At 34.8% G+C, this 16,043-nt stretch overlaps 1 protein-coding gene across 7 annotated transcripts in view; it reads left to right on the top strand.

Annotated features, from left to right (window-relative positions):
• RALGAPA2 (Ral GTPase activating protein catalytic subunit alpha 2) overlaps positions 1-16,043 on the top strand; it is a 428,361-nt gene that overhangs the window by 379,117 nt on the left and 33,201 nt on the right. For 6 of the 7 annotated variants that reach the window (XM_072634579.1, XM_072634577.1, XM_072634576.1 and 3 more), the window contains one exon: positions 6,119-6,240. In XM_072634579.1, coding sequence (XP_072490680.1) covers positions 6,119-6,240 — 122 coding nt within the window. Of the gene's footprint in view, positions 1-6,118; positions 6,241-10,285; positions 10,423-16,043 lie in introns of those variants that run through there. The other variant, XM_072634580.1, reaches the window with a different exon arrangement.

The following is a 16,043-nucleotide window of genomic DNA, read 5'->3' as shown; positions in this document are numbered from 1 at the left end:
TCACAGTTCAGATCCATCCTTTCTGTCCATTCATACTTTCACCACTTTTATTCCAGGCCCTCATTATTTCTTACTTGGGCTCTGGTGATAACATCCTGATTTTTAATCTCTCCCCAATATTATTTTTCCTTCACACAAATATCAGAGTAATCTTCCTAATGCACATGCCTGATAATGTCACTTCTCTGTTTAAAAATAATAATAATCCTTAGCTTGACATTTAAGACCCTTCACAATCTGGTTCCCCTCTACAACCAGAATATATTAAGTACTTACTATTTACCAAGCATTGTACTGTGCTGGTAATACCAATACAAACAGAAAGGAATAAAGACATTCCCTGACTTCAAGGAGCTTGTATTCTGATGGGTGAAGAAGACAACACAGAGAAGGAAGCTGACTGGGGGTGATGGGGATCAGGAGTGGAGCCTCTAAGAGGATAAAGAGATGGCTGGCCTGGGCATTTTACTTACAATGGAGGTTCTGGGAGGAACCAGCCAATTAAAGGAAGGGATCACAGTGAGGGGGAGTGCCTCTAGTGTGAGAAATACAGAAGTCGAGTGAACCTCCATGGTGAGAATTTTGTGACATTTAGAAAGTCGAGAGAACCAGGAATGGAACTGGAGAGGAAGGTATAAATGATTAAAGAGCTGAAAAATAGAACCCATAATTGAGTTATTTACAGTCTCCACATGTATGGAAGGATTGTGATTGTGGGACAGGTAGGTGGCACGGTGTACTTGGAGTCAGGAAACCCTGCCTCAGACATTACTAACTGTAATCCTAGGTAAATCACTTAATCTTCCTCTGCCTGTATCCTGATCTGTTAAAGGTTGTTGTAAGGATCAAATAGGATAGCACGTGTAAAATATTTTGCAAACCTTAAGGCACTATATAATATTAGCCATCATCATTGTTATTATTACAACCCTAATGGTATAGTGGTAACATATTGTTAGCCTCCTCTCCTTTTTACTGTATTCCTTTCTTTTTACAGCGTTGTATCAAACTCAGTTAAAAAAAATAGCCTGGGCCTCTAAGCTAAAATTTCAGAAAAGGCTTCTTTTACCATTAGTTGAATCTCCAGTACACAGTATCCTATCTGTCATGGCTTCTTCTCCTGCCTCCAGCAATTTAGGACCTATTTAAGTGGTGTTTATATGTCCAAGTTAAATGAATTTTTTCAAGTAGTCAGTTTGGTATAAATAGCAAAAATGGAACCCATTACCATAATCTGAGACAAAGACGCTATAACTACTGTTAGATCCTGGAACAGGCTACCAAATAAATTTTCAGAAATAGCTTCTCCAGAGGTCTCAAAAGAATGAAATGAAAATACTGTCTTTCTTACTGAGTATAGATAGGAAAAAGCCTTGGACTGGGAATAATTCCTAACTTTTGTGGGTCTCAGTTTTCTGATTGGCAAAATGAGGTCAGACTAAATAAATAACTCTGAAATCCTTTCTAGCTCTAAATCTGTCATCATATATGATTTCATATAATTTCTAGTCCTTTGACATTGTAGGATGATAATGTTGAAAGAGTTTTAACTCTACAATCAGGGGACCTGTTTAAAATCCTGCCTCTGAGTCTTAATTTCTGATTCTGGACAAATATCCTTAATCCCCATGTGTTTCAGTTTCCTCATCTGTCAAATTAGGGAGTTGTACTAGACAGCCTCTCAGTTTCCTTCTAGCTTTACATCCACACTCCTGTCATCTGCCATTCACTAGAGGTGTTACCTTGGGCAAGTCAGATGTCTTCCATACTAGTTTCCTCATTTGTAAAATGAAACTTGTTCTGTAGTAGAGAATTTCTAATTACTTTACAGTCTTTTCTCTGACTCCTATGATTCATTTCAGTCAGCTGATGCTACAGTCACTGGCAGAGATATAAACAGTATTGACTGGTACAGTTTATTTAAAAGATAATTTTCTTTTAATAGAAGAGGAAAACTGGGCTTAAGACCATTTTTCTTTCTGAGAAACTAACATAGCATGTTATGATATAAAAACTACCTGGTTAAAAAGTTTAAAAAGCGTTTAAATTTTTTTCTACCATGTTTCTTTCCTCACCATCACCCCACCCCAAAGAAGTTTGGAATCACAATAGAGTAATTTTAAAATAAAGCCAAACTCATTTGTGTATGATTTTCATGACCTTTAAATATTAGAGTAAGCTTAATATTTTTGGTGGATTTGAACTACTTTTAAATTTAACTTTTTATTTATTCCTATTTGTATTTCAGCCACTAATTATACAACTAAGTCTTGAAGAGCAAGTTTTTTATTTTGTTCATTCCAAAGTTCAGATTCAAAATTCATAGATTACCTCTATTATCTTAATTCATATGCTTTTACTTCTCTGTTACTTGTGATAAGCAAATTCTGTAAAGCCATAGATCTAAAAATTTATGGAGTTCAGCAATTGGATTTGAAATAGAAAATATTAGAGGTTAGCAAACAAATGTGAAAAAATCATGCATTTTGTAATCTGAGTTTCTTAGAAACAATTTCCTGTAGGAGTTGCTTAGCTAAGAAATGGTCATAAGTCACTTTATTTAAATAAAGAAATTTTAAAGAGACTCAAGAAAAAAATTAACATTAAAATTTAAGTAATATGAGCTACTGAAAGGAATAGAAAAGAACAAAAACTAAAGTAAGGATGATAATAGTGATAGCTGATAATTTTATAGGGTTTTAGCAAAGTTCTTTCTTCATAATAATACAGTGAGGCAGGTAGTGTAAGTATTATCTCCATAGAAAACAGAGTAAGACAGGATAGGTGACCTGGGAGCTGAAACTCAAACCCAGGTCTTCTGAAAGAAAACCATTGCTCTCACTATTCAGTGACTGAATTTTGTCTGAATTGTTAGGGGCGGGGGGGGGGTGGGGGGGGGAGCGCGGATCTTTTTTATACATATATTATGTTTTTAATGTGAAAATAATTCTGACAGAATCATGTTTCTATTTTGCTAATGGAGTTTTTTCATTTGTAAAAGAGCCACAAAACATACAGTGAACAAGTCAGTTTGTTCTTAAAATAGGTTATTGAGTTTCTCTAACTGTGTGCATTTATAGTTTCCCTTTTTTAGCCAAATGGTTCAGATTTCACTTTGACAGGAGTTATTGCCATAATTCATATTTTGTCATATCTTAATGTTTAAGCAGAGAGTGTAAGTGTATCTTGGTACCTATTTAACAAATGCCTTTTACTTTAAAAAAAAAAAAGCAAATTATTCCTGCCTAAGTATTCCTTGGAATGAGACTCTTCTAAAATGCCCTTTGATGTAATTCTGTTAGCAGCCCAAGTAATAGGAGATCTTCATTTTAGGGTCACAAAATTAAATGCCTTTCAAAAAATTATCAGCTTTTTGCTATCTCTAAACATATCAGAAGTGTGTTTTCTCTTAGCAATCTTATCTGGGATTAGACCTTAAATGAAAATGTCTTTGACCACCTCTTGGTCCTGCCCCATTCTTTAATGGATATTTATCAAAATTATGTCATATATTATTGGGTGCTATTCACACTCCAGAAAAACCTAGAACTTGAATGAAAACATATGATCAAAGTAATAGGATGGTGTAACATGGTGGAATTCTACCAGTTTTGAATTTCGACGAGAATGATAACATGAAAGGCTGACACAAGCAGGAGTGTTATTTCTAAGCTTTGCACAGTCCTTTCCTTACAATAAACCCTGTAAGGGAATAGACATTCTTTCACCCTCTTTTGTATTCTTCACATCATCTACATAGTATCTCCCATTCAATAAATATTTGTTGAATAGTAAGATCCAAAACTTTTATTTTTGCATTCTGAATAACCTTTAACTTTTCTTAAGAACCGGAATATAGCCAGCTATCTAAGTATAGGACTTGTGAACATATTGTCCAGCTTGACATACTATTGTCTCGTATGCCTTTATTCTGTAGTTGTGACTTTCCCCTCATAAATAAGTTTGGACATAGTTGTTCATTATGATTGTGATGAACATAGCATGCTAGTCTTCTTAATGTCTTCTATCCAGTGTTTAGCAAAATGCATATGAATTTATGTTTTGTTAGAAGTTGTCCAGCGCATTGTATGCTTATGTGTTAGATGCAGTAGGGGCTTTCGTTAAACAGCAGGGTATTATTAGGCATAGCATGACAAGTCTTTATAGTTATCTGCCTTGTTTAAACTGGACCCACAAGCAGACTGCAGACTAAAAGGGTGAGCAATGAATTGAGAGTTGATGGCAGGCCCATAGAGGTCCTAAGGCTCAGGTGGTTGTCAGCCATAAGTTTAGCCGAGCTCTTTCAGTAATTTGTCACGCCTTGGTCTGCTCCTGCTGCGCCAGCACGTGCCAGCTTAGTGTCAGAGTGCCTGTTCGCCAGACGGCCACTCAGGCCTAACATCCTGCTGTTAACAGGACCAGCGGCTTGCTGTGGCAGTATGGAATACAGAGCCTTGGCAACAGCCAAGTACTGTGCAGAATAAGCATGTTCATAATGAGATGTGAATGGCATCAGTCAGTCCCTTTAGAATAGGGCCTAAGCGTGTGCCTCCTCTCTTAGGAAGTTTGGCAGCCTATTCATTAACAAGAGTCATCAGGAGTTCAGCCTGCAAGAGTGAAACAGCCCCACTTTCCAAATACTTGAACTGTCAGGACTGGTGTGGGTTACAGTTTTGACAAACCTATAATGCATCGTGAGTTACTAGTTTTGCCGTTCTCAGAATTAATTTTCCTTCCTTGAAGTTTCATAAACGTAGCTTATAGAAAAGTTCTAGTATGCTTGTATATCTCTGGATAGTGTAAAAATCCTCCAGATAGTTGAGCAAAAGCAGACATCTGTGTTTAGACATATCAGTACATATACTTTATCCTTCTAAAAGAAACTTTCAAAATATCTACCCCTGTTTTATATGTGAGGCATCCTTATTTAGGTCATACTTTTCTATTAATATCTAGAAATAAGACTTTATTTTTCTAAGCAGATACTTCAAAAATAGGAGTCATTAATTCCATTTTTCTCCTTGCTAACATGAAAATTATAATTTGGTGGTTATCAAATCTTTTTTTCCTATTTTTGGTATTAGAATAGTTTTCAAGATAACTAAAGCATAAGAAGAAGTTTTTTGGGTAGTTTGGGTTGAAAAGGGATGTTACTTCAGCCTTTGCTTTCTTACTGCTAATGAGGAAAGAGGAATGAGATGTCATACTGACTTAAAGTGTTAATTCATAAAGTCGTATGTGAAGTTCTTCCATCCATTGTAGAATTGTTTCATACGTTATCCTGTTATTGGAAGTGCATGATTCACCTTCTGAGAAAACAGAAGCTGCACACAAAAGGAAAAGATTTGCTTTCTACCCTGTGAAAAGCTGCCACAAGCAGGGGTCCTATTAAGACAGCTGGAAAGTTGCTTCAGCTTGTTACGCTTGTAAGTTTTATTGGTGACTGGTTTTTGATTACACATTTGAATGCTGTGTGTTCCCAGTCGCAGTTTTAATTAAAAGGCAATAGTCTTTTTTTTAATTGCTTTGTAGCCTGCATTTCCTAGGTTGTACTACACATAAAGTCTTATTTTCTAGTGCTCATAGTTTGTTAGCTATCACTTCTGAAGCAGTATATATATAAAATCTTGCCTTGATCTAGTACTTTCTCAGTGATGTGTATTTTCTTAATTGTTAAAAAGATGCATTAAACACAGTGCTCGAATTATATGAAATAGACTGAAGATTATCGGGAAGTTACTGTCCATTGAAAAAAAGAAAAATTCTACTGCATATAAACATTATGCCAAAAGCATTTATATGAATTTTAACAATGAGTGTGTTTTATACTTGTTTTATTAATGAGTCTGGTGATGAAACAACCATCAAAATGCAGTAGAAACTTAACACAAAATCAAAATGTTGTTGCAGCTCATAACATTTAGCTCTTCCTGACAGTCATTTCTACCTCACAGCTGTATAGAATTTGGAAGAGATCTTTTTCACATTAAAAAGATTAGTTGTCGCATTTGTGTTTCAGAGATGATTTTAAATAATGAACTGTTGGCTTCTTATGCACTTGGCAGTAAGTAGTATATTTGTTCTGTACATGCACTTGTTCCTTAACTGATTGTTGTAGTTATGAAGAACGAGCTCTGTATCTTGAAGCAATAATCCAGAATCACAGAGAAGTAATGACATTCGAGGATTTCGCAGCTCAAGTCTTTTCTCCCTCTCCTAGTTACTCCCTCAGTGGAACGGGTGAGTGTCTACATTATTCTTCTCTTTAACACTAAGAAGCATTTGAGCAGCAGATGTACACCTGTTTTTTACAGATAAATGCTTGCAAATTTAAGAAGGGCATTCTCTCTCTGAATAAACTAATGAATATCAAAAGGAATGATGACATTCATTTTAATTTGTTTTGCATCAGAGCTGTTCACTCAGTGCCTTTCTTCAGCTATCCTGTTAACCTCCGAATCTAGCAAGGTTAATGAACTTTTTCTCAGTAATGTGCTCCAGTTCATTCAGGAGTGTGGGTTTCTTGCTGAGCTGGGAATATGTTGTTCAAAAGCTATGCCTGAATCAGTGCTTACTTATCGAAAAATAGTTCCTCACAGTAGAAGCCGTTGCTACTAATGCTAAATGGGGATTATGCTGCTGAGATACCAGGGTCAGGGATTAATGCCGAAGAAATATAAGGATAGTGTTCCTTTGACCAATCATAGCAGTAGTGCAGTGTGCTAACATTTTCCTGGAGTGGTTTCTATGCCTATGGCCAAATTACAGGCTCTGGTAGCACCTGGTATAGAACCTTGTTTGGAAACTATCTTAGAACCATCTCATCTATCAAGCTGGTTGGCAGCTGGAGAAATTTCTGTGACTCCATTCCTTGTTTTACATGGTAGGATTTTTTAGATTTCCAAAGTTGAAAAGAAAATTGTATTGGAGTTATTACTGAGAGCTCTTGTTTTAAAGGGCTGTATTTAATTGGGTTGGTAATTTCTGCACATCAGAACAGAAAAAAATTACTCATCACAGAGATTTAGTGTGTATTGAAATTCTCAGTAAGGAGCCCCCTTTAATTTGGACTGCTTTACACACAACTGTTAGAGTGCTTAATAGATTTCTAACATGTATAAATTGTTTCAAAACACTGGCTTTATTTCTCTTACTCTGACTTGTTAACAAATATCTTACATCCACAGTGAAGAAAGAAATTAAATTCAGTGAAATAAATCACTTACAAATAAAATCAGCCATGCATCATTGTTTAACATTACTGGCTTCAATCCTTGTGCTTTCAGAGCTTTGTTAGGAGATAAGAGGTATATGCATGCGCTCGTATTGGTAGCCAGTAGCAGCAGGCAGAAGGCTTTGGAGATAAGCAAGCTGGCAAAAGTAAAGGGGAACCAGTGCTATTTACATAATCGTGCCTCTGCTTCCTGGAGAGGCGTCAAGAAACACAGGGATGGCCTCTATTGATCTTTGTTGAACTGGAATACTAAACAACATTAGAAAAGCTTATAACTTAAAGCTTTGATTAATGTTTCCTACATTAAAAAAGTAGAACAGCTGTGAATTGAATTCTTTTATACATTCTGCCAACAGACGAAGATGGAAAAAAGTCAGTTTCAAGGGAAATGAAGGTTTCATACTGTTTAGCTAGACACTTTAAGTCATGTATTTGTTTAGGTAAAAGAAAATTAAAGGTATGCAGAGAAGCTAACAAATATTTTTTCAAATTCTCTTTCACATCCTTTTAATTTTTCATCAGTCATTGGCACAGCACTCTATGGTAATTTTATATTTTCCCTTATTCTAGTTGAATATTCTAGATGAATTGTTTACAGTCTAATTTTAAAACATAAGAATTTGGAAATATAACTAAAAACTAAGCATTTGTATCCCTTAATAAATGAGTGTTGCTTTTTTAATACTCTTAACTGAAATATTTAAATATTTAAAGACAACATTTTTTACCTATAATTTTATTACATTTAAATTAATTTAATCCTTTCAAAAGTTGTTCTATATTTTAAAAGTTTCATGAGGAGTCAGAAGATGAATACAGGAAACTACTAACCCAAAAAGCATATGTAATCAATTATCTGAGTTTATATTATTATCACTTTATGGAGGTTTCAAAGTAGTATTTTCAGTCAGTTACTAGTTTATGAAAATGGTCTGATCAGATGCAAACCCTAGTAGAATATAAAGTGTTTTCTTAGAAAGCATTGTAAATAGAAATTAGAATGTAAATCCGTGGTATCAAAACAAAATGCTTGTCTCTGCCCCCTTTTAAAAATGACACCATCCCAATTGCATTTCCTAATTTGTTTATGCTTTTTGAGGATTCTATGCTTTGTAATAAATTAAATTCCACTTTGTGATAAATATAAGCATTACCAGTGCCCAAGAATTATGATGTAAGTGTTCCTATACTTTTTTATATCACCTTTATTATAGATTGTTTTCATATACTTTCCTGATGTTACTAACATTCTTCTTGTCATTGCTTAAAGATGAACAAGCCATATATATTTCTACATGGCCTGTTTTGAAGCGTAATTGTAGTGTTACATGAGTGGGAAATCATAGCATACTGTAGAGGCAGATCCTTAGATCCACGTTCTAAAATCATCTGCACCCCGCATAGGTTTTTATTCCCCTTGTGTCCACTTTTAAAATTCTTCACCTTGCAATATTCCAGAATAAAGTCTGTCAGTTAAAAGAATTTCCTCCTATTAGTGATATTTTGCCTTATATTAGAATAAATGAAATAACTCAAATGAATTGACCATTACAATAAGAAATATATTTGATTCTTTTCCAAGCTGCAAGCCAACTGGAAAAATTGATCCTAAAGAGTCCAAGCTTACCAGTGAACTTAGAACTTCTTTATCCCCATCTCTTGCCACTAGTATCTTCAAAGCAGAAACTTAGGATCTATGTATGTATGTATATGTACAGTTCTAGAAATGGATGGGTCTCCTGCAAATTTCTTTGCATTGGAAGAATAGGGAATTTTATCAGGAATGTAAAATTATACTTAATTCTAGGCATTATCCTCCACACTATATACCTGCAAACAAATTTTCACCTAATCACTTTATGCCCCTTTGAGAGGTTGTCTTCTTATCCTTTGACTCTTAGCAACAGAGTACAGAAACAAGTGTTACCTATGCCTAAAGCTGACATTCCTCATAAGATGTCTCCATCTTCAAGCTCATCATACATTCCATCACTCATTGAACCATAGCAGACTTTTGTTGAAGAGCCAAATGGCAATAAAAATTCTCTTCTCTAATATATTTGGGCATCAAAAAAAAAAATGCTGTAGAGCATTTCACTGTTCAACTGATACGTCATGTCTTCTACTTTTTAAAAGCAAATTTGGAAGTCAAAAAGAAAAAGCCTTATTTTTCACATTAGAAAATTCCATCTTAACATAGTTTGCCTTTGTTGAAGGGAATTATTACTATTCTGTAGCCATCACCAAAAAGCAAAATGAGTCCATGTCCTTCTAAACAGATATAATAGTTGTCCTGTTTACTCATGTGCATATTCTATAATACAAAAAATGTGAGCTCTTTTCACTTAAATAAGTTTCCTTTTATTTTTATCTTATATTTTATATCCTTTACTTGAGAAAAAGTATCAATTTTCAGAGAATGAACTACAAATCTTTTGTTTTAATAATATATTTGCTTCTCTTTAAAGTGACTTTTTAGAAAAGAATAACTGAAAGCAAATTTTAACTTGAATTTTCAAACATTGTATTAAGAAAGATGAAGGAGCAGATAGTGCTTTAAAGGGTTAATTGGAATGGGCACACTTGACTGCTGAAGGGACTGATCTAATCACTGCCATATCCAAGTGCATCTGTTCACCATGAGGTCATTCTTCTGCATGCTAATGATTTGGAAAATAAAGCGTAATGCTTGACATTATCGGAAAGGATATAAATAGTGTAAATCTTTACTTTAGGAAAGCTACTGAGTTTTTTTAGGAAAGTAAAAGACAAAAATAAACCATCTCAATTTAGAATTTGGGGGGAAATCCTCTAAATATTGTTTGAACTAAAAGTAAGTTCTTCAGACAAATTCAGTTGTATATGTTGATAAATAAATTTTAAAGGATTACCGGAGTAGTATCCAGTAGTATGCTAGTTATAGAGTTAAAAGTGTGTCTAGTTCTGATTTTTAGAACTTTGCAAGTACCTTAACTAAAAATTTATAGAGATGAATTGTTTTCTAACCAAAATTTCTAGAGGTGATTGAATTGAACTAATGCTTTCTTTTAGGTTCTTTTTGAACTCCACTTTACTGAAGATGCCAGCAACAACAACAGTAATTTTTTTTAATCACTTCTACTATAAGGTTTCTGAAAAAATCCAGCAGAGGGAGCACAGATCTGTTTATTGTTGACCTCATATAAACAATGTCATCTAGTTTAAGGATAGTGAAATGAGACCTATTTTTTGGTGACAGACTGATAAATTTAAAAGAATGAGAAAATGTTTTTCACCACTCCCTGTTACATTATTCTAATTTTAATATAGGTCATATTTTTGAGCAAAAAGTAGATTAATCTTAATTACTTTATGTTTTATGTTTATGTTTTTGGTAAAATTTAAAAGAATATAACAAGTAGTAGTAATGAGCATGTACTTCTCTTCTCAGCTTCTAGAGTATGAATAATTGCTATTTTGATTGTCTCTAATTACCTCTCAGGAACACTTTTGGAATTCAAATCATAAGTAAAAATTATTGTACTTGATGTACAGAAATATTCATTAATAACTATCACTAGATACAGTGTCTCTAGGTTTGCCAGTGAAGGAAAAATGAAATATGGTACATCTCTATTCTGCTATGTAAATTTTCCACATATTGTGCTTAGAACTCACTGATACTTAGCCATATGGATCTTCTAAGAAACCTGCAGGATGAAGGACTCTAATTTCCAATAATATTTCAGTAAAGTTTTTCTACATGCAAATTTCGGCCTTGTCTTGAATATATTAGCTACTTTTAGCTAGGTTGTAAGCTAAGCTATTCCTAGGAGAACACAGTGTCCCTCCAAAAGATCTCTTAAATTGAAAGGATAGTTGTTACAAACCTATTCCATCATTCTTCTTCCTGTTAATACTTCCAATTAAAGTTTTAATTGATCTTAGTTTTGTGGATTCTGTATGATGTGGACATCTGTCTTTTCATTTTGATGAGACCTCAAAGTTCATTTTTTCCAGGTAGTCAAAAAAGAATTGAGTAGAATTTTAGAGTTGGCAGGTACCAGACATCTAGTGCAAGTCTCTTATTTTTTACAGATGAGTAAACTAAGGCCTAGAGGAGTGAAATAACTTGTTTTAATCTTTTAAGTTCTTTTTGAGATAATTCAAAGTTTTTGAGCTAGTTCAAAGCAGAACAAAAACTAGAAGCAACTCTGCTCTTGCCCATGCTTTTTCCACTGTGCCAAAATGCCTCCATACAATAAAAAGCAAAGTCAGTTTCACAAGATTTTGAGATGTTAAGTGGCCTTGACATTTGGCCTAAACCATATCATAGGAGAATTCCCAGCTATAGTGAATATGGCAAGTGATCATCCAGTCTTTACTTACACACCTCTAGTGAGGGAGAATTCACTGTCTTCTGAGGCAGCCCATTCCATTTTTTAACAACTCTTAATCTTAGAAAATTTTCCCTTCTATTCTTTGTTTTTGATTCTACCATCTGGGACAAAACAGAACAAATCCCTTTTGAATATGGCGGCCATTCGGGTACTTAAAAACAATAATCATACCCACTCCAACACTCTCCACTCCCAGTCAGCTTTCTCTTCTTTTCATTTCCTTCACCCAAATGGCATGAACTTGAGACCCTTCACCATATTGTTTGCCCTCCTTGTTTTTCAGTGTCTTCACCAAAATGTAATGCCCAAAGCAAAAACAATATTCCAGATACGATCCAACAAGGATAGAGTGCAACACAATTTATATACTTAAAAATTATACCTCTCTTAAATGAAGCCCAAGAAGCAGTAGCTTTTTTGACTGTGCTGTCGTATTGTTGACTCGTATTGAGTCTGTGGTTCCCTAAAACCCCTATATCATTTCTAGATGAACCGCTCTCTAGATATGTCTCCTCTGTCTTATACCTGGGAAGTTGATTTCTTGAACCCAACTTTAAGACTTTACGTTTATCCTTACTGAATTTCATCTTATCATATTCAACCCAATTTTCTAGTCTGTCAGAGTATTTTTGGATCCACTCATTTAACATGTATTTGTTAGGGATGTGCTGTATGACAAAGTACTTTGTAAGATACTCAGGGTACAAAGGCAAAATGCAATTGTCCCTATCCTAAAAGAGCTTCTGCTGCACTTCTGACTCTTGTTATCAAGCATGATGACAATCCTGTCTCCCCTACTATTGTATCATCCACAAATTTTATAAGAATGCCATCCATCCCTTTATATAGATCATTGCTAGAGATGTTAAACTGCTATTTAACAAGCCCAAACACAGATCCCCAGAGCCCTTCACTGGAGACCTCTTCCAAAGGGACATGGAACCACAATGGATACTCTTTGAGCCTGGTTCTTCAACCAGTTGTACAATATTTTCTTGCCATATCTCTCCATCCTTTCTACAGTGAAAACATGAGATACTTATCAGATGCTTTGCTGAAATCTAACCAGACTATATCTACAACATTTGCCCAATCAGTGTAATAATTGTCAGAAAAGGAAATAGCATTATATGATGTCACATTGAACATAAAAAGTCATCATCCGTTATTTACACTTGTCCTACATGTAGTAGTCATGCACACACACAAAAAATGCTTATTAACGATTACTTTCCAAAATAATCACTCAATTAATATGATTTTTTTTCTGTTAGGAAGTTCAGCATGGAATGAATCTGAACAAAACACATATAACATAAAGCATCTCTGAAGTTTTGGGTATCTAGAGGAAAAATGTTTTTTTAAAGTCATTATACCCATTTTCTCATTAAATGAATAATAATGCCAGTGCTTCCCATGTTTTAGTTTTTAAGATTCATTAAACAAAAGGCAAATTGAAAAGAAGAGATATTTTTGAAAGTTTGGAGAGTAGTTTTTAAGCTTATATAGCATAATTTTATGAAAATTTAAGTTTTCATAACTATTTCTGTTAACAGTAGAACTTTTCATTTATCATATAATTTATAAAGTGGTGTGGACATTGTCATAGTGCCTGCTAACTCAGCATCGTGGTTTTCACCTTAATTTAAAATGAGGAAAAAAAATTTTAACAAATTGTTTCTGCTCGTTAGTACTTTTACTAGAAGAAAAATTATAGCTGCCCAAATGAGATTAAAATCCTCAGAGTCAGCATGGCATCCTGAGTCAAGTGTTGGCCTTCACAAGAAGAAGACTTGATTCAAGTCCTATCTGTGACATGTACTAGCTGAATGATCGTAAGCAAGTCATCTAGCCCTCCAAGCTAACTGTTGATCCACGCAGTGAGGGCTTTGGCCTGGATGGCCTCTCAGGGCCATTCTAGCTCCAAGTCTATGAGCTTAGGAGGAATATTAATTCATCCCCAGATTTCCCAGATTCCTCATATATTAGATCTTCAACCATAAACATATTGAACAAATTTGAGTTTTTCCATGTTCTTTCTGACTATATTTAAGCTAATTGCTTTACACTTGTTAAATACTGAAAAAAAAGTGGTCCAAGTAATTTTTTTAAGATAAAAGACAGATATGCACTAAAGAAATACTTGTACTTTAGAAAATCTTTGCGATTTGATTTGCCTATCACAGGCTTTTCCCTAGCTTTTCCTGCCATTTCATTAAATTATGAAACACATCTGTCGTTTTTTAAGTCCCCAGTTCTTCCTTTCTTGTCCATTCTACATTTTGTTTCTAGATTAATATTTCTAAAAATCCCCGTCCTCATGTCCTTGCCATACTTCCAAATTTATAGAGTTTCAGATTAAAGGCAAACTCCTCATTCTTGTTCCCAAAGTACTCCATAAAAGGTATCCACCATACATATCCAGCCTTTTCCTATCCACAGAAACAAAGTTTCTATTCCAGTCAAGATCTGTCGTCTTTCTTATCTCATATATGATTTGTTCCTTTCCACTTTATTCATTCCTTCTGGAATGTCTCCCCTCACGTCCAACTTTTCCTTATCTATCCAGATTCTTCCAAGTCTCTTTCAAGCCTGAACTCGTTAGCCTACATTGATCTCTTCTATCTCTCAATTCCTGTCATATTAAATACAATCAATAAATCAGTCATGAAGCATTTTTAATTACCTACCACATACAAAGAACAAGTGATGGAGAAGATAGCTTAGCTAAAGCAAAGTTGCTGTCTGAATAGTTTATAGTCAGTTTGAGATATAAGATAAAGATTCAAGTAATGATGATGTTGGGTAACTGGGTGGCACAGTAGATAACGTGCCAGGCCTGAAGTCAGGAAGACTCACCATCCTGAATTCAACTCTGGCCTTCAACACTAAGTGACTGTCACTTAACCCTCTTTGCCTCAGTTCCAAAACTGTAAAATGAGCTGGAGAAGGAAATGGTAAACCACTTCAGTATCTTTGCCAAGAAAACCCCAAACAGTTTCACAAAGAGTCAGACACAAACAATCAATAACAATGATGAGGTATGACATTATATGATAATTAAATTAGATAAATGCAAAATGAAATTTTAAAAGAGCACTATGTGACTTATGGGGGCTGGGGAGAGAGTTGGGGAGGAGAGGTTCGGAGATTTGTCTCAGTAGGACTAGAGCATGAAAAGGAGGAGAATAAAATGGCACAAGGCTAGGAAGATAGGGGAGAAATTCAATTCATAGAAAAAGGGAGAGAAAGCTATTCCAGGCATAGGGAGCAGTTTGTACAAGGGAACAGATACAAGAAGCCAGAGGATTTGTCTGACGTATAAAGTCTAGGAGAATAACAGGACAAAAGCTAGTCTGGTGTCAAATTGAGCAGAACCACGAGTGACAGTAGGAGGCATGTACCCAGATCTAGGCGTGTAGAAGAAAAGTTGTGCAGGGATGTGAAGGACACATTAGGTGACAGAGAGAAAGATGACCTGTCAAGAGGCTATTACAGTCTTCAAGTAGGATGGTCATCAGCAACAGAGCAGGGATTGGAGTGGCAGTGAGACTGTAGGAGACCAGAAGTATTGGGAAGGAGAAATTGAAAGGACATAGGGTAAACTTGGTTTAAGAAAAAGGAGGGAAAAAGCAAAGAGGCGGGGTATAAGAGATGAAGGGGTAGGAAAAGTCAGAAATAATGCCAAGATTTCCCACATGAGAAATCTGTAAAGCCAGAAATAGCATTTTAGGGGTAAAAATGATTAAATACTATTTAGAACATGTTGCATTTGAGGTTCTGGTATTTAATTTGGGGTCAGTGTCTAGTCAGTTGACAGTACTAGTTAAAAGAAAATTCAGAAGTGGAGATACAGATTTGGTAACCACTTGAATTTCTAGAAACGATAAATTATATTACAATTTAGTACTTGAAAATACATTGTTTTGTATAGAGTAAGTTTTGTCTCCTCAAGGATTTTATTAGTAATGATGACAGTTACACAGCAGTTTAATGTTCATAAAATAGTTTGCATTATAGCATTTTTTCCATATGACAAACCTGTTATTTGTTAACACCATCCCAGTGATTTTGATGAGGAAACTGAGTTGTAGAACTAGGTGGTTTGTTCATGATTATATAGGTACTAAATGTCCAAGGTGGAATTCCCATCTAGAACTCTCCTGTTTTCAATATCCTTTTTGTCTAAAGGACCATCTGTCCTTTAAAGTACAGGATTTGTGACTATCCTGGGATACTCTGATACTTAATGACAGCTTCTTCATCTCATGTCTCAGGAGAGTAATACTCAATTTAAGTCATTATTTATGTATAGTACACAAATTATATGTTATAAGAGGACTTTGACATGTTCTACCAACCATCCTGCTTCATATATAAAGAGAAAAACCAAGCCATATAAAAGTGAAGTGATTTATTCAAGTTCTGTA

Source organism: Notamacropus eugenii, chromosome 1 (assembly GCF_028372415.1).
Source record: "Notamacropus eugenii isolate mMacEug1 chromosome 1, mMacEug1.pri_v2, whole genome shotgun sequence".
Classification (NCBI taxonomy): Eukaryota; Metazoa; Chordata; class Mammalia; order Diprotodontia; family Macropodidae; genus Notamacropus; species Notamacropus eugenii.
This window is presented reverse-complemented; position numbering and strand designations above follow the sequence as displayed.